The sequence below is a fragment of the Schistocerca nitens genome, chromosome 1 (assembly GCF_023898315.1).
Source record: "Schistocerca nitens isolate TAMUIC-IGC-003100 chromosome 1, iqSchNite1.1, whole genome shotgun sequence".
NCBI classification, from domain to species: Eukaryota; Metazoa; Arthropoda; class Insecta; order Orthoptera; family Acrididae; genus Schistocerca; species Schistocerca nitens.
Genome location: NC_064614.1, coordinates 891,967,414 through 891,992,151, shown reverse-complemented (window position 1 = coordinate 891,992,151; position 24,738 = coordinate 891,967,414). Strand labels below are relative to the sequence as shown.

The 24,738-nt window shown below is 42.4% G+C and overlaps 1 protein-coding gene across 1 annotated transcript in view; it reads left to right on the top strand.

The window, feature by feature from the left end:
- LOC126191961 (probable RNA-binding protein 19) overlaps positions 1–24,738 on the top strand; it is a 130,574-nt gene that overhangs the window by 24,906 nt on the left and 80,930 nt on the right. The window contains exons 2-3 of the mRNA XM_049932567.1: positions 18,299–18,503; positions 23,950–24,110. Coding sequence (XP_049788524.1) covers positions 18,299–18,503; positions 23,950–24,110 — 366 coding nt within the window. The remainder of the gene's footprint in view (positions 1–18,298; positions 18,504–23,949; positions 24,111–24,738) is intronic.

Below are 24,738 nucleotides of genomic sequence, written 5' to 3'. Positions count from 1 at the left end.
CTGGAGAGCACATGAAGACTTGTATGGTAATGACCACTTTTTACGCTTCCTATCCCTACCCCAGCACCCCTCATCTCGATGCTTGCCCAGGTGGGCTCTTCCCAAGGCTGACTGGGACACTTTCACATCCACTACCATCATTGAATCTCTGTTGCGTGCCAACATCGATGAGGTGATTCGCACCATCACTACTACCATTATTGCCGCAGCTGAATCGGCAATCCTTTGTTCCTCTGGTTTCCCCCAGTGGAAGTCAGTGCCTTGGTGGTCACTGGAAATTGCTGTGGCCATTAGAGACCATAGACTCCATCATCATAAGCACCACCCCTCCATGGAGAACCTTAATGCCTTCAAACAGCTTCATGCCCAGGTTCTGCTCCTCATCAAGCAAAGGAAGCAGGAATGCTAGGAACACTATGTCTCCACCATTGTAACACAAACCTCAGTCTACCTGGAATTTCCACAAATGGAGCTGTATCTACAAATCCAGATGTAATCACAGAGAGTCTTGCTGAGCATTATTCTCATATGTCCATGTCTGAGAATTACCACCCCACCTTTTGTCTCCGCAAACGGAGGGGGGAACGACAACACCTCTTTTTTGCTCTACACCACCCTGAGCTCTTTTCAGTGAAAGGGAATTTCTCAGTGCCCTTGCCGACACATCATCTGGCCCCGTCCGCATCTATTCACAAACACTGGTACATCTGTCAACAGATTCCCAGTGCCACCTCCTCGCCATCTTCAACTGCATCTGTAGCGATGATGAATTCCTGTTTCAATGGTGGGAAAGTATCATTGTCCCAGTGCTAATGCCTCATAAGAACCCACTAGATGTTGATAGGTATCGTCCTGTCAGCCACACCAATGTTCTGCGCAAGCTACTTGAGTGTATGGTGAACCAGCGGTTGAGTTGGCTCTTTGAGTGTCGGAGCCTTCTGGCTCTGTCCCAAGGTGGTTTCTGTCAAGGACACTCCACCCTCGACAACTTGGTGCACCTGGAGTCTGCCATTCGATCTGCCTTTTCCTGGCATCAACACCTGATTGCTATCCTTTTTGGCCTGACAAAGGCGTACAATATCACATGGCGACACTACATCATCGCTACTCTGTATGAGTGGGGACTCTGGAGCCTGCTCCCGATTTTTATTCAGAACCTTTTGCCGCTCCATGTTTTCAGAGTTCGCGTCAGTGATTCCCATAGCGCACCCCATATACAAGAAAATGGGGTCCCACAAGGCGCTTTCCTCAGTGTCCGACTCTTTTTTTAATTGCTGTCAATGGTCTCGCATTAGCAGTAGGATACTCAGGATCTCCCCTCCTATATGCTGGTGATTTTTGTATTTGCTTTTGCTCCTCTTCTATTGTTGTGGCTGAATGCGGCTTTCAGTTTTCGGCTTCCAAAACGTGCGTCATGCACTTATGTTGCCATCATACTGTCCATCCCCATCCAGAACTTCACCTCAATGACCAACTACTAGATGTAGTGGAGACTTACTGCTTTTTAGGACTGGTATTGTCCGCCCCCGGTAGCTGAGTGGTCAGCGTGACAGAATGTCAATCCAAGTGCCCGGGTTTGATTCCCGGCTGGTGTGGAGATTTTCTCTGCTCAGGGACTGGGTGTTGTGTTGTCCTAATAATCATAATTTCATCCCCATCAACGTGCAAGTCTCCGAAGTCAAATTGAAAGACTTGCACCAGGCGAACAGTCTGCCCGACGGGAGGCCCTAGTCACACAACATTTTCTTAGGACTGGTATTCAGTGCCCGTTTAACTTGGCTTCCCTATCTTCGTCAGCTTAACAACAAATACTGGCAGCACCTTAATATTATTCGATGCCTAGGCCACACCGACTGGGGTCCCTCCTGCAGGTCTGGGGTTAGAATAGGCCCAAGGTATTCCTGCCTGTTGGAAGAGGTGACTAAAAGGAGTCTCTCACATTTTGGCCTTTATCTGATGGTCCACTGTAGTGTTTGACATCCATTTTTCAGTATTCTCCCGAAGAGCGAGCCAATTGGGGTAGGGTGCCTTACACAGTGCATAGTGTCCATCATGTGCTGAGGCCTCTCGCATCCTTGGTCGACATGGATCTGCACTTCCACTCATTCTCCAGATTTTGGGCAAGGTCACCCTCCTGGGTGCATTTTCCACCATCCTCTGTGCAGTATTGCATTCTGCATTGTCAATGACAATGGACTTCTGAGCATGTTTGCTCCTGATATCCAGCATGGTAGCCAGTCCATTGTGGTGGGGCCACCATGTACCCTGTTGGTTGTAGCCCCCTGACCCCAGGGATCGCTCTGCTGATGATGCCTGCACCGTTAACTTATCACATAAGCACAGGAGTAGATGCTCGTCACCCTGGGGCATTGGGACTCCCCACAGTGGCCATCCAACCAGGTGGCCATTGCTGCAGCTCGGGTGGCGCCCATGAGGTGGGGTGCCCCTGCACGGATGTCATGCCATGAAGCGTAGTAATTCAAAATCGTCCCCCCCACCCTCGCCCCCCCCCCCTCCCCCCCACGACAAGCTGTTGAACATTACTGTTTCCATCATGCCACATAAGAGCTTAAATATGGTCCAGGGTATCATATTTCACAGGGACCTTCTTATGCAGTCTGACGATGAACTTCGCGCCAATTCCATTTCGTATTGCATGTCCACCGGTGTCCGAGGGATAATCAGGTTGCCACCGGCACCTTCATCTTGGCCTTCGAGGGTGACACATTAACCAATAAGGTCAAGGTGATGGTTTACCGCTGTGACATAAAGCCATACATCCCTCCTGCTTTAAGTGCTGGAAGTTTGGCCATACGTCTTCCCGCTGTACTTCCAGTGTCACCTGTTGGGATTGTGGATGTCCTTCACATCCCAGTATTCCTTGTGCCCCACCCCCATCTGTGTCAACTGCGAAGAGCACCATTTACCTTGCTTGCCAGACTGCAGGATTCTCCAGAATGAAAGAAAAATTGTGGAATACAAGACCCTGGACCAACTGACATACAATGAGGCTAAGAGAAAATATGAGAGGCTACATCATGTGCTATGACAATGGGTCTACCATGTTCCATTCCGCCACATACAGTTGGCTCTCAGAGCCGTCAGATTCCACCTACTCCCTTGATGGTTGGGGGCATCTCCCTCTCTGCACAGCCTACTGTTTCACAGTCCTCCTCAGTCCCTGAGACTGAATCAGTGAAGCCCTCCCAGCCGGACAAACCTAAGGAGCAGCAAGAGAAACCTAAAAATAAAAAGACCCCCAAAAACCAAGGCACTGTGGTGGCACCCACACCACCACTACCTACAAGCCCTGTGTCTGAGGATGAGGTGGAGATTATGGCATCCGCTGAGGACATAGATCTTGCTGGGCCCTAAGACACAATGGATGTCCATCACACAGGTATTCATGTGGTGGCAGCAAGTGACCCTAAGGTGTAGACTGCCTCATTGAGTGTTTCATACCTTCCCAGTTTCACGATCACATAATCCACCAGTGGAGTTGCGGCATTTTTTTCCACCACCTGGCTGAGCTACAGCAACTGTTAAGCTTTATACTTGCTTTCTGCATTGCTCCCCAGGAAACCTGTTTCCCAGCAATGCGGACCCCCTACCCTCCATGGCTTTATGGGATATTAAAGGAACCACAGCAACTGTAATAGTGTCAGGTGGAGTTTGCGTATATGTCCTGAATTCAGTATGTAGTGAACCTGTGCCCCTTCTAACCCCTCTTGAAGCTGTGGCTGTCAGGATAAGGACGATGCAGGAAATAACTGTCTACAGTGTATATCTTCCTCCAGATGGTGCAGTACCCCTGAACGTATTGGCTGCACTGATTGATCATCTCTCTAAACCTTAGCTGCTTTTGGAAGGTTTTAATGAGCATAACCCCTTGTGGGGTGGCGCCATGCTTACTGGCTGAGGTAGCGAGTTCGAAAATTTTTTGTCACAACTCGACCTCTGCCTCTTAAATACAGGTGCCCCCCACACATTTCATTGTGGCACATATTCGGCAATTGCTCTCTCATTTTGTACTCCTGGCTTTCTCCCATCTATCCACTGGAGAGCACATGACTACCTGTGTGGTAGTGACCACTCCCACGTATGCCTCCTCAGATGGGCTTTAAACAAGGCAGTATGGGAAGCCCTCACCTCTGATGTCACCACTGAATCTCCCACATATGGTGCCATCGATGTTGTCTTTGAACAGGTCACTGCAACGATTGTTTCTGCGGCGGAAAACGCGATCCCTCGTTCTTAAGGGTGCCCCTGGCGACAGACAGTCCATTGTTTATTGCCGGAAGTCGCTGAGACAATTAAAGAGCGTCAGTGAGCTCTACAGCAGTTTAAGCGGCACCCTTCCCAGAGCAGCTAATAGCCTTAAAGCGACTCCGTGCCCGCGTTCGCCAGCTTATAAAATGATGGAAACAAGAGTGTTGGGAGAGGTATGTGTCAACCATTGGGTGCCATACGTCACCTTCCCTAGTCTGGAGGAAGATCAGATGTCTTTTAGGGTACCAGACTCTAACAAATATCCCTGGCATTAGCATCAATGGCGTGTTGTCTACCGACGCAAACACGATTGCCAAGCACTTTGCTGAGCACTATGCTCAAGCCTCTGTGTCAGAATACTACACCCCAGCCTTTCACACACTCAAACGGTGGATGGAAAGGAAAGTCCTCTCATTCACTACACGCCACAGTGAACCCTATAACGCCTTATTTACAGAGTGGGAACTTCTTAGCGCCCTTGCACATTGCCCCGACACAGCTCCTGTGCTGCATCGTAGCCACAGTCAGATGATTAAACATCTCTCTTCTGACTACAAGCTACATCTCCTCATTTTCAACTGGATCTGGTGTGATGGCGTCTTTCCATCGCAGTGGTGGGAGAGCACCCTCATTCCATTGCTTAAACCTGGTCAAAACACACTTGGTGTGGGTAGCTACCAGCCCATCAGCCTCACAAACTTTCTCTGTAAGCTGCTGGAGTGTATGGTGTGTCGGAGGTTGGGTTGGGTCCTGGAGTCACGTGGCCTACTTGCTCCATATCAGGGCAGCTTCCACCGGGGTCGCTCCATCACTGATAATCTTGTCCCCCTCGAGATTGCCATTCAAATGGCCTTCTCCAGATGCCAGCATCTGGTTGCCATCTTTTTTTGACTTATGTAAAGCATACAACATGACCTGGCACCATCGTGTCCTTGCCATATTGTATGAGTGGGGTCTCTGGGGCCCGCTCCCAATTTTTATCCGAACTTTCCTGTTGCTCGGTACTTTCCATGTTCAAGTTGGTGCCTCCCATAGTTCCCCCTGTATTCAGGAGAATGGCATTCTGCAGGGGTCCTTATTTAGTGTCTCTCTCTATTTTTAGTGGCTATTAACGCTCTAGTAGCAGCTATAGGGCTGTTGGTCTCACCTTCTTTGTATGCGGAAGACTTCTGCATTTTGTACTCCTCCTCCAGTATTGGTGTTGCTGAGCGGCGCCTACAGGAAGCCATTCACAAGGTGCAGTCATGGGCTCTAGCACACGGCTTCCAGTTTTCAACTGTGAAGTCGTGTGTCATGCACTTCTGTTGGCGTCGTACCATTCATCCAGAACCAGAACTTTACTACCTTAATAATGATCTACTCACTGTAGTGGAGACATATCAATTCTTAGGGCTGTTTTTCAACCTCCAATTGACCTGGCTACTTCACCTTTGTCAGCTTTAGGGGGAGTGCTGCTGCACCTCAATGCCCTCAGCTGCCTGAGCAACACCAACTGGGGTGTAGATTGCTCTAAGCTGCTGCAGCTGTACAGAGCCCTTGTTCAACCCCACCTAGACCTTGGGAGTTTGGTTTACTGTTCGGCGGTGCCCTCAGCATTGTGTTTACTCAAACCAGTGCATCACTGTGGCGTTCACCTAGCGAAGGGAGCTTTTAGAACAAGTCCGGTGACCAGTGTCCTGGTGGAGGCCGGCGTGCACAACTGCTCGCCAGTTATGCTGCACATGTTTGTAGTTCTCCTGCGCATCCGAATTACCATCTCCTTTTTCCAACCAGGACAGTTCATCTCTCGCATCGGCAGACCAGGTCATGGCTTACGGTTGTGGTTCACGTTTGGCCACTTCTGTCTGAACTGAAGTCCTTCCCATTACCACCTCTTTTTGAGGTCCATTCACGTACACCTCCATTGTGAACACGTAGGCCGCAGATTCTTCTGGACCTTTTGTATGGCCCTAAGGACTCCGTTAACCCTGCGGCTCTCCCCTATCACTTCCTCTTGATTCTCGACACGTACCTGGGCCATGAAGTGGTTTACACTGACAGCTCGATGACTGATGGTCATGTAGGCTTTGCGTATGTCCATGGAGGACATACTGAACAGCACTCCTTGCCAGATGGCTGCAGTGTTTTCACTGCAGAGCTGGCTGCCATATCTCATGCTCTTGAGCACATAGGCGCCTGCCCTGGCAAGTCATTTCTCAGTGTACTAACTCCTTGAGCAGCCTATAAGCTATCGACCAGTGCTACGCTCACCATCCTTTGGTAGCATCCATTCAGGTGTCCATCAATGCCCTGGAACGGTCTTGTCATTCAGTGGTGTTTGTGTGGATCCCAGGACACGCCAGAATCCCAGGCAACGAACTTGCTGACAGGCTACGCGGAAACCACTTCTGGAGACAGACATCTCCGAAAAGACGGACATCTCCGAAACTCACCTATGTTCTGTCTTATGCTACACGGTTTTTCGGCTTTGGGAGACAGAATGGCATAGCTGTACGCACAACAGACTGCGTGTCATTAAGGAGACTATGAATGTGTGGAAGTTTTCCATGCAGTTTCTAACATTTTAACGACTTAAAGTGTGAGTGTGGGTGTGGGGTATACTGATTTTTTTTTCCCCAAACCACATTTCACTTCTTTACAAGGTGACTTACTTGGGATTTTGCAGCCCCTCTTCTGTACGCGATAATCGGCTGCTGGAAAATCTCTTGACTTCTTCTCCTTCGAATAGCGCTAGGTACAGGAAGTTTTGAACCTTTTCTGCTTATAAAATGAGTAGACATACAAACTTTCCTTTTCATCAGTTAATGATGTATTTGACTTTCATGCACAATATAATTCACACTTTCAGCATACATATGTAACTTTCTGTAAGTACCTCGTACCGTCAAACATTAGAAACAAAATGAGTTACAGTTAAAAGAAAGTTGGCTTGACTACCATGACTTTCTTAAAATGAATCAGAAAATACATTTCGCCTCTACCAAGGCTGAGTCAAGAGTCTATAAGAGTACTTTTTCAACTGTTCTTGTTTCACATAACAATAGTTAATGACACAATAAGCACAGAGTGGCATAAAAACTCCATGGTTCTTCCTTACACATGCACTAAAACCTCTATGGATTGCCCGACAGGTACTTGTCGGAGCCGTTCGACCACTGCGTCTACTTTCTTTCCGCGATTGATTTTAAAACTGTACACACAAACACGTGATTCACAGTAGGTAGGATTTTACCATCCCACACTTGTACCTAGAATATCTTGTGTCGAGACAGTAGAAGGCTTAATGGTTCTAGAATTTACACAGAAATTCTCGAATCACTACATATCCCCCCCCCCCTCCCCCCTCAGATCGAACACACAATATTTTAACATAATCATTATGCAAGTAATATCATTCATAATAACATTTCATATATTAACAGTATACATTTTTTTACGTATGTTTATATACATATCACTCCTTTCCATAACAATTCTCTGTCCTCTCTGGAACAATCTTTCACTTATTGTTTCTCTGTTCTTTTCTTATTTTACTTTGTTATTAAGACATTAGCATTTTTTCTCTATTTTAGTTAGCTTTACTAATATTTAGGAATTGTTAGTTCTCATCTATTCTTTATTTCCTTTTTCAATAAAAAACTTCGGGTGTTTATGACACATGAGTAATCTATTTTCTATTCTTATCTTTTTGTACTACCTTTTTCCTAGTATGTACTATTTTCATTAGTTGTAGCTTGGAGGAACTCTGGGCGAAATGAAAATGTTCTTTTGACCCTCATTTACTTCCAAAAAACATAATAATGCTAGTTGTTCATAGAATTTACACTTTCCAGAATAATTCCTATAAAGCTTGTGACTTTTGTCACGATACTTTCCCGTTCTCCTAGCATCAGCACCTATTCTTTGCTTGTGGGTTGACCTTATGAGAGCACTTCCTCTTTCCATTCTGGTAGGTACGCCCCTTATAAACATCCCTGTTTTTTAGGCCACAGATCATCCTGTCTCCACGTAGGTACGCCTGCCCTTTATACTTAGTGAATGCCGGGTACGCCCCCTTATCCTTTCTGAGTAGGCCTCACGGTTCATTACCCTAATATAATGTATATCATAATTAAGCATCTTCTGGTAAAGTTATAGTTCTATTTTAAACTTCGCATTCATTTTTTAATGTAATAGATATTGTGTCTATATATACTACTTACATCCCCCTATCCTTCAGTTCATCAAAGTTTTTATTGCACTGACTCATTACTATTTTGTAGTTGTTCGTTATGTATGGGCACCTCTCCTTATATATGTATATTCAACGTAGAACTGTCATAACTCCCCATATATGTCCACATAATCCCCTATATACTCACACCTTTTCCCATACAACACCTGTCAGTTCTCACATCATGACAGGCTTTGTCTTATATAATTTAATGTTTGAGTAGAAGTGTATATTTGTGTACATGTGGCTGTATGTTCGTGTAGTCTGATTCGTCGGCCTTCTTATCTAAAGATAAGATGTAGGTTATTAGTAACCACAGAAATAAGGAAGAACCTCAGCAATAGAGGTTTATGAATATGGAAGAGGGAAAAGATAAGACAGGTCCTCAAGATGAGAAGTAAGAAAGGAAAAATAGATGTGGTTGCTAGGATCGCAGAAGAGAAAGAAGATAACCCCAAAGACAGGAAACCCTTCCCACACTCCTTCCCCAGGATTCCTACCTCTCGGGTACTTTAGTGAGACGCCAGAGGAGGTTTGGTATTAAATCATCTCCTACAGAATGGACTTGTCCCACCTTCATTCTTTGAGGTCCCCAAAGGAAATTCTAACAACCCTATGGAAATGGCAAATGAAGAAGAATCCAGCACACTTGTTTGTGAGGGTTGTTTGAAAGGTGTGATGTGTGTTTTGTGTTAGTCATGATTATCTGTTCTTGTAAATCAAACTTTTAGCTACAATACCCACCCCTTTCAAAATTTATACAAACCCTCCCATCTATATCACATCTCATAAAAGGTATAAAATACTCTATACAAATAGAAAAGATATACACTTCGGTATAACAGTTGTTCAATTAGTCACATCATATTACATTTTCTACAAATACACTACTTTATTCAGTTTATTTTGTCTAGACGTCACTTTTTTCTGTGATTCTCTCAAGTTGGTCTCTATTTTATGGTCATATTCAGTTTTTTTTAAAGCAGTAATATTATAGGATAGTTTTAGATTTTAAAGGAATGCTGTGCAGGAAAACTATTTTGGAAGAAACAACAACTCGGGATCCGACGGTCGTCACTCCCCCATTAACTGGGGGACAGATGATTCCGCCTGGGTCCCATGGATCTGATATCAACTTTTCTTGAGCACTGGCAGACCAGTATTTCTCCTTAAATTTCTTTTGAAAGTCCTCCCAAGAAGAAAAATTCTCAATATTTACTGTACACCATTCTGAGGCTTCCCGTAAAAGGTACCCCACTGCAAATTCGATCTTCTTGGAATCTTCCCAATTTTTTGGTAAAACTTGGTTAAATCTTTTTAAGAAATGGGTCGGATGTACTTCTCTGTCTGGCTTAAACTTAGGGGATTGTCTAGATGACCCTGAATTAGCTCCCCATTGTAAATCAGTCACAGCTTCACTAGTTAATACAATGTTAGGTGAAGATACCCTTTTTTCTACTTTATTTTGGATAAGCTTAATCTCTTTCCACAGGTTGTCCATACCTTCCCTGGTATCATTAAGTACAGAAGAAGGAATAGGCGATACATTCCCAGATGTTATTCTCTCGGTAACTTTTTGATCTATAATTTCCCCAAATTGTTCCTCCAAACTAATTAAATTTATAATATCAGGCCCAAACTCTTTGCCTTTACATGTGTCTGCTTCTGTCTGTATATGTGCGGATGGATAGGTGTGTGTGTGTGTGTGTGTGTGTGTGTGTGTGTGTGTGTGTGTGTGTGTGTGTGTGTGCGCGAGTGTATACCTGTCCCTTTTACCCCCTAAGGTAAGTCTTTCCGCAGCTATTTTCTCTTTGAAATTCCTTTCTACATTATCTACCCGTGTACTTGAGGACAATATTATGGAAATGGAAGAGGATGTAGATGAAGATGAAATGGGAGATACGATACTGCGTGAAGAGTTTGACAGAGCACTGAAAGACCTGAGTCGAAACAAGGCCCCCGAAGTAGACAATATTCCATTGGAACTACTGACGGCCTTGGGAGAGCCAGTCCTGACAAAACTCTATCATATGGTGAGCAAGATGTATGAAACAGGCGAAATACCCTCAGACTTCAAGAAGAATATAATAATTCCAATCCCAAAGAAAGCAGGTGTTGACAGATGTGAAAATTACTGAACAATCAGTTTAATAAGCCACAGCTGCAAAATACTAACACGAATTCTTTACAGACGAATGGAAAAACTAGTAGAAGCCGACCTCGGGGAAGATCAGTTTGGATTCCGTAGAAATACTGGAACACGTTAGGCAATACTGACCTTACGACTTATCTTAGAAGAAAGATTAAGGAAAGGCAAACCTACGTTTCTAGCATTTGTAGACTTAGAGAAAGCTTTTGACAATGTTGACTGGAATACTCTCTTTCAAATTCTAAAGGTGGCAGGGGTAAAATACAGGGAGCAAAAGGCTATTTACAATTTGTACAGAAACCAGATGGCAGTTATGAGAGTCGAGGGACACGAAAGGGAAGCAGTTGTTGGGAAGGGAGTAAGACAGGGTTGTAGCCTCTCCCCGATGTTATTCAATCTGTATATTGAGCAAGCAGTAAAGGAAACAAAAGAAAAATTTGGAGTAGATATTAAAATCCATGGAGAAGAAATAAAAATTTTGAGGTTCGCCAGTGACATTGTAATTCTGTCAGAGACAGCAAAGGACTTGGAAGAGCAGTTGAACGGAATAGACACTGTCTTGAAAGGAGGATATAAGATGAACATCAACAAAAGCAAAACGAGGATAATGGAATGTAGTCAAATTAAGTCAGGTGATGCTGAGAGAATTAGATTGGGAAATGAGACACTTAAAGTAGTAAAGGAGTTTTGCTATTTGGGGAGCAAAGTAACTGATGATGGTCGAAGTAGAGAGGATATAAAATGTAGACTGGCAATGCAAGGAAAGCGTTTCTAAAGAAGAGAAATTTGTTAACATCGAGTATAGATTTAAGTGTCAGGAAGTCATTTCTGAAAGTATTTGTATGGAGTGTAGCCATGTATGGAAGTGAAACATGGACGATAAATAGTTTGGACAAGAAGAGAATAGAAGCTTTCGAAATGTGGTGCTACAGAAGAATGCTGAAGATTAGGTGGGTAGATCACGTAACTAATGAGGAAGTATTGAATAGGGTTGGGGAGAAGAGAAGTTTGTGGCACAACTTGACCAGAAGAAGGGATCGGTTGGTAGGACATGTTCTGAGGCATCAAGGGATCACCAATTTAGTATTGGAGGGCAGTGTGGAGGGTAAAAATCGTAGAGGGAGACCAAGAGATGAATACACTAAGCAGATTCAGAAGGATGTAGGTTGCAGTAGGTACTGGGAGATGATGAAGCTTGCACAGGATAGAGTAGCATGGAGAGCTGCATCAAACCAGTCTCAGGACTGAAGACCACAACAACAACAACATACCCATGTACTGATACCTGTAATTTGCGATTGAATGATTGGCATTTACTCATTCTGTTTATCTACACTCATTTGCAGTGTATACAACCCATGCCTTACATCATTATATTTAACATTGTACACATTTTTAAAAGATCCTAACTTTTCAATAAGTTCTGATTCTAAATTATTACATTTGTTTTCTATGTTAAGTTCTAACCTTTTTGATAAATCCTGAAAGGTATCATTCTGTTTCTGCCTAAGGTCGGTAAACATATGATTTATATGAGAAGTTAAAGAATTTGTCAACTCGTTCTTTAAATCCTTTTTTAAATTTTCTACTTTAGTACTTATAGTGTCGAACTCAGTCTTCAGAGCACCCATGCCTTTGCATAGATTACTAAATTCTGTACTTTGAGAGTCGACTTTGGCTTTTAACAAACCTAGTTCTTTACTTAGTCACATTCTGAGCATTTAAAGCTTCACTCTGGGTATTTAATGGGCTTGGAGTCACACTTTGAGCATTTAATTGAGAATTTACCAAACTTAGAGTCGCACTCTGAGCTTTGATTAAATTTACCAACTCAGCCCAGTCAGGTACTTCTTTGCTAACTTTCATGGCCATAGCTGGGTCTTGAGTTTCCCCAACCTGTTGTATGTTTTCCATACTCTTGTATGCTTTAGCTCATGTAAGCATTTAAAATTAACTTTAAATATGAAAACTACACAAATAAGGTTCACTCAGCAGATCTTGTACCACTTTGTACTAAAGTAATAAAGTTTTGTTTACACCCACCCTGCGTAAAATTCTCGTAGCCTAGGTGTGTGGGTGTGGAGGCAGGTCAGCACTGGTGAACAGCAGCTGGTGCAGGCGGCGTCGGATGCAAGTTTGTTTCCGCGTCTGCATCCCCGCGACTTGTGTGAGAGCTGTATACTCCCTGCACTGCATCTTCTTGATTGAAGCAGTATTTCTTCATAGACAAATATGTCAAAATCTTCTTTGCTGTTTTATCATTGTGAATTTTTCATGTCTTCACCATTTTTCATTCAAATTTTGCTCCATTAGATACCTGAACATATTCCAACGTCTCAGAGTAAATCCCTTGTCATATTATATTTGATTGCTATGGCAACACAAAACAGCTTCTTTTCTTGTTTTTGACTGGAAATTCCTGTTTTTTTTTTTTTTTTTGTCTTTTCGCACAGGTTGTCTTGTTGTAACGTGTTGTGACAACTTAAAGTGCAAAAGTAGACATACAAACTTTACGTTTTGTCAATCAATGATGTATTTGACTTTCATGCACAATATAATTCACATTTTCAACATACATATGTAACTTTCTGTAAGTACCTTGTACCGTCAAACATTAGAAACAAAGTGAGTTACAGATAAAAGAAAGTTGGCTTGACAACCATAACTTTCTTAAAATGAATCAGAAACTGCGTCTTGCCTCTACCAAGGCTGAGTCAAGAGTCTACAAGAGTACTTTTTCAACTGTTCTTGTTTCACATAACAATAGTCAATGACACAATAAGCACAGAGCGGCATAAAAACTCCATGGTTCTTCCTTACACATGCATTTAAACCTCTGTGGATTGTCCCACAGGTACTAGTCGGTGCCGTTTGACCGCCGCATCTACTTTCTTCCCATGACTGATTTTAAACCTGCACGCACAAACATGTGACGCGCAGTAGGTAGGATTTTACCATCCCACACTCGTATCTAGAATATCGTGTGTTCGAGATGGTAGAAGGCTGGGTGGTTCTAGAATTTACACAGAAATTCTTGAATCACTACAGGTTCTCTCCCAGGGAATCAGTTGTTCTATGCCAGCTTCGCATTGGCCATATGCGGCTAATGCATGGTTACCTCCTCTATCGTGAGGACCCACCTCGGTGTTGCTGTGGCTCACAAATGATGGTCGTCCACCTATTGTTGGACCGCCCACTTTTAGCCGCTCTGCGGTGGACTTTTAACTTTCCCATCACCATACCACTTGCTTCTCTCTCTCTGATTTTTCTTGTCCGATTTTGTCCATTTTTAGTGTTTCTTGCCCTTCTGTCATTCTTGTGGTTTTCTCCTTTCTTTCAGCTGTGTTTTGTATGTCTCAGTTATTTTACTTCCACTCTTGTGGAATTATTTTAATCAGAATGAGGGATGGATGACCTAGCAGTTTGGTGTCCCCCCCCCCCCCCCTTCTTTTCAACCAGCAGACAAACCAACCGACTGTGGTGCTGATCATCCGACACTGCTGCAGCTGTACAAAGCCCTCGTGCAGTCCCATATTGACTATGGGAGCCTGGTGTATGGTTCAGCATCGCCCTCAACACTGCATCTGCTGGACCCTATCCACCACTGTGGAGTTTGCCTCGTGACAGGAGCTTTCCGAACGAACCCAGTGACAGGCTCCTCATGGAAGCTGGCGTTCCTCCATTGCGGCTCCGGTGGCAATTATTGCTTGCCAATTATGCTGCCCACGTTTACATTTCACCTCACCATCCAAGTTACCACTTCCTTTTCCCCAACTCAAGTGATCTGTCTCCCACAAAGGTGGCCCAGAACTGGGAATCCCCTCATTGTCCATGTCTGGTCGCTTCTTACTGAATTGGGCACTTCCCCTCTACCACCTTTCCTGTGGGTCCACTTCCATACCCCTCCAAGGTCCATACCTCAGCCACGGCTTTGGCTGGAGCTTTTGCAAGGCCCCAAAGGCTCAATCCGCCCTCCTCCAGCAATTTCTCTCTCTTCTTGGCGACTTCCAGGGCTCAGAAATAGTCCACACAGATGGATCAATGGTTGTTGGTCTTGTTGGCTTCACTTATGCTGATGTTGGCCATACTGAACAGCACTCCTTGCTGGATGGCTGCAGTTTTTCACTGCAGAGTTGGTTGCCATCTATCGCACTCTTGAGCATATTCGCTCCTGTCCCAGTGAGTCCTTAGTCATCTGTAGTGACTCCTTAAGCAGCCTACAAGCTCTCAACCAGTGCTTACCTCAACATCCTTTGGTAATGACTATTCAGGAGTCTCTTTATGACCTCTGCAACAGTGGACATTCAGTGAATTTCATTTGGACTCCAGGAAATATTGGGATAGCGGGCAGCGAACTTGCTGGCCGCCTGGCCAAACAGGCTACCAGTAAACCAACTCTGGAGATTGGCCTACAGGAGACTGATTTGCTATGGTCTTCCACCACAAAGTTTTTGCACTACGGGATTCTGATGGCGCACCCTCAGTACACCAAATAAACTCTGTGTTATCAAGGAGTCAACAAATGTGTGGCTGTCACCCACGCAAGCCACCTGCAGTTAATCTGTTGTCCTCTGCCGGCTCCACATCGGCCATGTGTGGCTAACATATGGTCACCTCCTCCATTGCAAGAACCCACCTTGTTGTCACTGTGGCTGCCCTATGACTGTCATCCACATCTTGCTGGACTGCCCAATTTTAACTGCTCTGCAGTGGACTTTTAATATTCCCAGCACCCTACCTACAGTGTTGTGGTGACGATACCTCAGTAACAGATGTCTTTTTACATTTTATTCATTAGAGGGGTTTTTATTGTACCATCTGAGGGTGGGTGTCTGGCCTTCTCTCTAGGGCCTCCACCCTCTCTCCAATTTATATCTCTGCCACTCTTTCTTTGCATTTTGTTTGCCTTGTTGTTCATCTTTTCTCTGTGTGTGTTCCATCTTGCCTTGTCTTTCTGGGATGGACATTCTAGTGGGCTGCAGAGAGGCTGGCTCATCCTCTTTTATTCTTGTGATCACCCAGCCCAGACCATCTGCTCTATGGTTTTAATACCTTCCTCTACTTTTCCTTGTGGTAAATGTTTTCTCCCTGTTTTGTTCCTTTCTTTTTGTGGTGTCACCGCCAGACACCACACTTGCTAGGTGGTAGCTTTAAATCGGCCGCGGTCCATTAGTACATGTCGGACCCGCATGTCGCCACTGTCAGTGATCGCAGACCGAGCGCCACCACACGGCAGGTCTCGAGAGACGGACTAGCACTCGCCCCAGTTGTACGGACGACTTAGCTAGCGATGCACACTGACGAAGCCTCGCTCATTTGCAGAGCAGATAGTTAGAATAGCCTTCAGCTAAGTCAATGGCTACGACCTAGCAAGGCGCCATAGCAATTGATAGTTATCGTATGAAGCATGTCTCATCAAGAACGATGTATACAAATGATGGATTAAAGTTAAGTATTCCAGAAGCTACGTACTTTTCTTTATAGCATTCATTACGTATCCTGTTTCAGACCTCACGCCATCCTGCGTGAGTTAACGCGTGCATTCGGCCTCCTCAACCAAGTAGTGTGCGTAGTGTTGGCTAACTGCTAACACTACACTTTTGTTTTCTCTTTTATTGTGGTTCCTCATTCCTTTTAGCCCTTTTACTTTCCCAAACTAAATTTGGGTTTTGTTTTACCTTGAGTTTTGTTTGCATCAGGAAAAAGGGACTGATGAACCTGTAGTTTGGTCCCTTTATACCCAAAACCAACTTACCTTATTAGATATTATCAAGTACTTTACAGCAATAAATACTCTGCTGTGATGCATATCTAACCATTGTGTTTAAAATGTTAACGTGATGTTACTAAAGTGCTGTAATATCCATGGTTAAAGTCACAGAATTAGTAATGCTTCAGCACTTTATTAACATCACTTCCACATTTTTCTCTTTCTGATATGCAGGCTCAAAATTCTTTTCTGAGAATAAAGTGGCTGAACTATTTTTGACTTCGAGAGCCAACTCATCATTGACACTCACAAGGGGTTTCTCTAATCTTGAAAGAATGCATGCCACATGTACTCTGTAATCCAAGAAGCTGCTCTGTTTGTGTAGTGCACACCTGGCCTCCTATTGAGGGCGGGGGGGGGGGGGGGGGGGGGAGGAAGGGGCACGGGCACGGGCACAATTATCTACCTGATGGTGGAGGCTGAGAAATTTGCATTCAAGATACACTGAATCATCTATGCTTCTAGTTTAGACCTGCCGCTCAGCTTCAAACCAGAGCATTGTGATCAATTATGAGTATGATTTTGCAAATAGTGAGCTGCACTTGCATTCTATGAACAGCGATAACTGCCAAACTGCCATCACCAGTCCTTTCAACTAGTTATCAGAACTGGGGATGGCCTCATTCATGACCACATGAGCTGTCATTTGCAACTTGTTGCACTTTGTGTATTTGGCAGGCACTGCCAGAGCCTTCTCCATGTTTTAAACGAGACCTCCTGAACTGTGACGCCAGTCTCTATGTATTTCCTCCACCCGGAGATAAACAAACCCATCACTGTCTGCCACTCACCCTCAAGTCACCGAGCGACGTGGCACAGTCGTTAGTGCACTGGACCCATGTTTGGGAGGATGACGGTTCAATCCCACATCTGGCCGTCCTGAAGTAAGTTTTCTGTGATTTCCCTAAATTGCATCAGGCAAATGCCAGGATGGTTCCTTTGAAAGGGAATGGTTGACTTCCTTCCCCATCCCTCCCTAATATGACTGGACCGCTGACCTCGCTGTTTGCTCCCCTCCTGCAAATCGACCAACCCTCAAGCGAGGATGATAACGTCATACATTAGAACATTTAGTGACATCGAGATTTCCAGGGGATTCCAATGGCACTAGAAGTATCGTAGCTTTTGCCATTGGTGTCCCAGTGTAGCTGCAAAGTGGGAACAGCAGCCTGAAACCTGTCAGTTATGGCCATCAGAGCTTATAGATGTTTCTGGACAGTGGCCCATTTAGCTTGTGTCTGCACACAGGAAGCACAGTCCATATCCATTTCCTGCTACATAAAAGGCATATAAAACCACAAAAAAATTTACTAACTAAAGTAGTTGGAGACAGTTTAAGGAAGAACAAACAGGGCACAACAAGAGATTATGTTACTTATATGTGGCCCTGCTATAATAGTGAGACATACAAAATATAACCAAGAAAAATAAAAAGTAGCAGTAAAATCTCCTCTACAAAATTATCTCGCTCTACACTAATGATTGCAAAATATGCTGACTCGTATATCAAAATAAATAAAACAACTGAAAACAGATGAGTAATAGCTACCATTCAGTTATAATGGGAAGCACATAAGAAAACTACTGAATAAGGGTTATTCTTTCTAAACTTGCTTCAGTTCCTGCATACCCAAATTATATAGGATTCTAAAATATTGTTTTAATTTTTTACAGTAATGGAATTTGCCTAACTCTATAAAATCAGAGATTATTGTAGCATGCAACAGAAATCTTTTTTCAAGCAAACTGATATGTCTGCAGCCATGCTCCAAGAGACAAACATACAAGATTGAAAGTTTTTGAAACTTTGGTCTTAACTTTGAATCTAAGACTGTAATGAAATATATTGAGGATGCACATTTTTGTCACTCATTAATGAAAAATGATTTGTTTTCAGGTCACAGAAGAGAAGATAAGGAAAATATTTAGTGAAAAGGGTATAATTACTGATGTGCAATTGAAATATACAAAAGATGGAAAATTTCGCCGCTTTGGATTTATTGGCTATAAAACAGAAGAGGAAGCTCTGAGAGCATTAGAATATTTCAATAATACTTGTATCAATGCTTCAAGGATAAAAGTGGAGATCTGTGCTGGCTTAGGTATGGTATTAGTTTAAAAGTTGAAATTACTAACAAATATTAAGATGGAAGACAAACTAATTTTTTATTATAACTTTATGGTTATTTTGTCACAGTTATATGCACTGGTGTATTCTGTATTTACACTTTAATTTTGTAGATAGATTGGAACTACAGAAAATTGATTATCTCTTTTTGCCCTAAAGATAGTGAAGACGTATCTCACAGCATTCAGTGGAGGAAAAATTACAAAATTGTTTAATTAAAACTAGTGGGAAGAGTACATTAATATAATGGCAATGAGAATGGAAAGTTAGAAACAAGGTGAAAGCAAATTGAATTGAAGAATAAGTTCTTATTTTCAGCACTAAATTTTTATTGGCTTGGGAGTACAAACTTTGAGAACCATAAATCAAACCTCACTTTCTGGATGTATGTTGTAAAATCTGTGGTGCACACTAATATACAAAGTCTAACAAAAATGTATAGCCAAACCCCTCATATGTAGAAGAAGAAAATATATTCTGTCAACATAAATCCAGAAACATTTTATGTCCATTTTAGTTGTTATTATCTGCAACTCTTTGTAGTACTTTATTCATGGGGAACACACAAGAACAAAATTTACTAACGTGCCACATAAAACAATTTCTTGTGTGAAATGTTCAAAATGCACCCCCGCACAATTGATACATCCGTCAACTTAGTCACATTGCATCCTGGATGCACTGATATGTCCCTGTTTTCACAGACCACCACTACGTGAGGGTTCGACACACAATCTTCCGATGCCCCTACAGCTAAATATTTTAGTGGGTTTAGTTACAGAGAATATCTAGGCCAGGGACTTAGCCCACCTCTTGCAATCCCTCTGTCATGGGATGTGTAATGTAGTAGGTAAATGAGTATAATATTGAAACATGGAGGAGCTTCATTATGCATGAATACATGTTTCTCATACTAATAAATACACAGCTAATGGATTAGACAGCATATTCTCTAAGGAAGCATTGTAATTTTTCCTGTTGTGCCTGGCATGAAGCATAGTCGACAACGATGTTGGTCCAGACATTCACAGAAAATCGTTGCAGATGCACTGCAACAATTGCATGAAGATTCACATTAGTCCTGTTGCCAGTTACAAAAATTTATATTGTGATGGCATAGAATAGATTCTGCACCCATGAATAGCACCATTACACTATAATAAGAGCTGACACATTGAATAAACTATTCATAGGCACTGTAAATGACATGGCTACTTCAAGTAGGGTTGTCAGCTGCATGAAGAATTGTCTCATCCAGTTCGTCTCATCCTTCTAGGCCTCTCTGTCACAAGTAGCAGACCTTACACACCCTATGCTCAATATGATGATGGTGAGTTGCATCATGTATCATCCTTTCTGGACACCTTCATTCAGGTGATTTCTCTTCATAACACTGAGTGGCACAGCCATTACTATTTGCTAATTCCTGCTACAAACAGGCATCTGCCAGCTTCACATTTGCTCACACTTTCTTTGTACTATGCAGGAAACGATGTCCATGATGTACGCAATTAAATGGTTTAAATAAGATGATGTAGTTGGTTGCATGTGAACACTACATTTGTTTAATGGGCAAGACAATCCTTAAGTGTTGCATGTTAACATTACTTTCACTAAATGGAACACACAGCACTGGCTTTTACTAAATGGAACACACAGCACTGGCTGTGGGTCTAAGTACTACAAGTTAACCAGACATAATGGAAATAGCATTTTGAAAATGCCGTGTTAGCAAGAGTTTCATGTGGTCTGGTAGTGTGTTCTATTCCTGATTATGTAAATGAGTTCTAACATGAAAATAAAGTATTTCTGTTCCCATACCCATAAAATATTTTCTCCTTATCTTTTTGTTACATTCTGTACATTTAGCTGACAAGTCAAAAATATTAGTCATCTCACGAAGAGAAAAAAATAATTTAACTATTTACACCAAACAGCAACTTCGCAATTTGTCAGGAAAATCACAAATGGTTCTGTTCTTCCAATAGTGGGGGGAACTAATAGTTTCTGACTGATACTCCCCTCCACACAAATGACTTGATACATCAACTGGAATTTCCATATGATGTATCTGTTGTACATGAAGTCCAAAAAATTTAATCTGCCATATGTCATGTTAATAGAACAAATACTATAAATAATTCTGTTTCTAATGCACAACTATTATTTAGGTATGAGCTAGAAGTATTCACCCTTTTGAATTTTCTTGGGGCAATTTATTGGGGAATTTACCTTAATACTGCTACCACTCACTTCATAATGCTTCGTAAAACATGTTCTTTTTAATACAAACCATCTGCAATTTTAACCACAGTTGCAAGTTCGATGTTATAATGGTTTGGATAAATTTACAATTTATTTGATTTACATGCATGAAATACCCTCAGACTTCAAGAAAAATATAATAATTCCAATCCCAAAGAAAGCAGGTGTTGACAGATGTGAAAATGACCAAACTATCAGTTTAATAAGTCACGGCTGCAAAATACTAACGCGAATTCTTTACAGACAAATGGAAAAACTGATAGAAGCCGACCTCGGGGAAGATCAGTTTGGATTCCGTAGAAATGTTGGAACACGTGAGGCAATACTGACACTACAACTTATCTTAGAAGAAAGACTAAGGAAAGGCAAACCTACGTTTCTAGCATTTGTAGACTTAGAGAAAGCTTTTGACAATGTTGATTGGAATACTCTCTTTCAAATTCTAAAGGTGGCAGGGGTAAAATACAGGGAGCGAAAGGCTATTTACAATTTGTACAGAAACCAGATGGCAGTTTCGTTTCTGAAAGTATTTGTATGGAGTGTAGCCATGTATGGAAGTGAAACGTGGACGATGAATAGTTTAGACAAGAAGAGAATAGAAGCTTTCGAAATGTGGTGCTATAGAAGAAGGCTGAAGATTAGATGGGTAGATCTCATAACTAATGAGGAGGTATTGAATAGAATTGGAGAGAAGAGGAGCTTGTGGCACAACTTGACTAGAAGAAGGGATTGGTTGGTAGGACATGTTCTGAGACATCGAGGGATCACCAGTTTAGTATTGGAGGGCAGCGTGGAGGGTAAAAATATTTTTGTATTTTTAATACAAACCATCTGCAATTTTAACCTCAGTTGCAAGTTCAATGTTATAATGGTTTGGATAAATTTACAATTTATTTGATTTACATGCATGAAATACACTAAACAGATTCAGAAGGATGTAGGCTGCGGTAGGTACTGGGAGATGAAGAAGCTTGCACAGGATAGAGTAGCATGGAGAGCTGCATCAAACCAGTCTCAGGACTGAAGACAACAACAACAACAACAACAATATATGCATGAAATGTATTGGGACTTTTCCAAAGATTCCTTACTTACACACACACACACACACACACACACACACACACACACACACACACATCTTGCCCTTGGAAGTATGTCTGCAGACAAATAATTGTCTGACAACAAATGTCATGCACTCAGAAGGGCAGTAGGAAATGAAATGAAACCACATGTCTTGAGCGGATATGTGATGTTACATCAGCAATTGGAGTATCAAGTCAAATTTACCAAGAACTTAGCAGTATAAGCCCTCTTACCAGTATGACACTTGTTAGACACCTTCTGGGCTTGATGCATGGATTAATTTGGTTGGAAAGGATGTCATAAAGCCCTTGTATCCTCTCTTGACGCAAGCTGGCTCATAACTGTTGTAATTGGTCATTTATATCCTAGACACTGGCACTGCAATGGAGTTGACATCTAAGCTGGTCCCACATGTTTTCTATTGTGGATAAATCTGGGGATCTTGCTGGCCACAGGAGTACCACATCATCAAGCAGACATTTCATAAAGAGATGCGCACCTTGTGGATGAACATTGTCCTGCTAAAAATGACATTGTTATGCTGTCGTATGAGTAGTAACTCAGGAGTATGCAGGACGTCCATGGCATATTGTTGTGCTGCCAGAGTTCCTTCCAAAACATTGGGAGAATGGGACCTCTTCCCACACCGCCACTTTACTCACAGATGATGGTCATCCAGAGTAGTGCAGAACCATGTGATCCCATTCATCAACAGTCAATGCGTCCCAGTAATGTCATCACTCAAAATGCAGCCATTTGTGTTGTGCTGTTAATGGGTACATATGAAACAGTAATTTCCTAGTCTGACCACTGACAGTCTCTGACCAATGGTGCAGGATGACCCAATATACTGGAGGGAGTCCATTTCTTTTTCTCTGATGGCAGAGACAGATGTGAACAGATTACAACATGCTTGGTGCAAAGTATGGCTCCATTGTGTGGTTAGACTTTGTGGACCAGAACCTTGATGGCATTTATGCCTGCTCACATCTTCCCATGGACCATTGTCAGTTCCAAATGCCCCACAAATCTGGATATTGCAAGATTCAACCAGCCAGCCAAAGAGAGACCCATAAAGAAGCACCCATCCAGTTCAGTTAGGTACTGAAAATGCTGTCTCACATGAGTTTTGTGGCATTTCCATGTCCTTCACAGTAATCACTCAATATCTGACACTGTTCATGCCTCTTATATACCCTGCCAGGCCCGGTAACAACACTAAACACTAATGCACTTTGGTGATCATTCTACCCATCATAAAGAATTGCAACTCTAATAATTTACATATTCACTGATGGCATGTACATGTATGAAGTTACACTGACCTGCAACCATGTCTTCTGGGTGCTTCACATAAAAAACAAAAACAAAACATCGGGATGATTTTTGAGTACCGTGTGGGTATGTGTTGCACAGGAATTACAAATTAAAACATGTAAATTTGTAAGTCACACGTCAGAAACAATAATTAAATGTCCTACATGTCAGAAAGGCAGTGAAATGAGTGACATGTCACCACAAGCAGTGATATGTGCCATGCTCCAACATTATCTTTGGGGTAACTGAACACAAAACTTTCACAGTGATCCAGTTGTAACCAAGAGGGAATTTTAATACTTTTGCATTAAAGGAAATCACTTACTGGAAAGTAGAAGTGTTATGTTGTCAATAGGCACACACAAAAGATAGAAAACTTGCTAGCTTTCGGAGTTAACTTTGACGAACTAGAGTAACACACTCACTCACACACACCCCTACATAATGTCAGCATAATGTAGGGACATAGGTGTGTGTGTGTGTGTGTGTGTGTGTGTGTGTGTGTGTGTGTGTGTGTGTGTAAAGTATTTCCAGACCGAAGTTCTGATAAGAGAGAGTGAGTGAGTGAGTGAGTGAGTGTTGGTAAATGGAGAGGGATAGGGAGTGCATGTAAAGAGAGTGGGGGGGGGGGGGGGGAGAGCTTGCAAAGAAAATATTTGTATAGCTGACATTAGCAGATAGATACAGATTTTTTCAAAGAAGGTCTTGAATTTGTCCGTAAAACTTGTTTGTAGTATATTTTTCTCCTTCAGGTGATCCAACAAAACCAAAAGCGTGGAGCAAGTATTCATTTGATAGTTCTGCATATAAGAAAAGTCATGAGACAACAGATGCTGTGAATGAAGATGGCAAGGAAAAAAGTAACTCGAACAAAAAAGCAAGAGACAACATAATCAAGGAAGTGCTTGATAAGGTACTTAAATTGTACATTATTACGATATTAACCACATTTGTTACTTGTTAACCAGATAAAAGTTATATATATTTACTTATGAATGTTACAGGTTGTATACTATAAATTATTGATTTAAAGAATTATGTCAGATTTTCATAAACTATAAGAGTACATCTGACATTCAAAAAACTTTTATATTTTAATAAAAATTTTGCAACTGTGTCAAAATAATCGAAACAACTAAAGAAGTAATTTGGATTGCACTGGTTTTCCACTTTTCCCACTGTCACCTTGACTGGGATGTGTCAGTCTTGGAGCATTCGTGCCTCGCTTCTCATGTTATTTCCACTTCTTTATACTGAGATGATCTACCACTTCGTCCTTTGTCATCTGGTCTTGTTTGACCACAGTGGAAGTGTCTGTGCCATGTAACCAGGGTTGTATGTTGGCAGATTATTGTTGTACATTTCCATTAACTCAGTAAGGATTATTGCAGTATTGTTCCCCTTAAGTGCCAGAAATGAATTACACCATGATACTCCACTGCATCAGTGGGCTACATCATTTTGTTTAGGCCCTTCAAGTTGTGTGCTATTGTACCATGATGTGAGGATTTCAGTGTGTTCCAGGATTGCAGACATGTAAC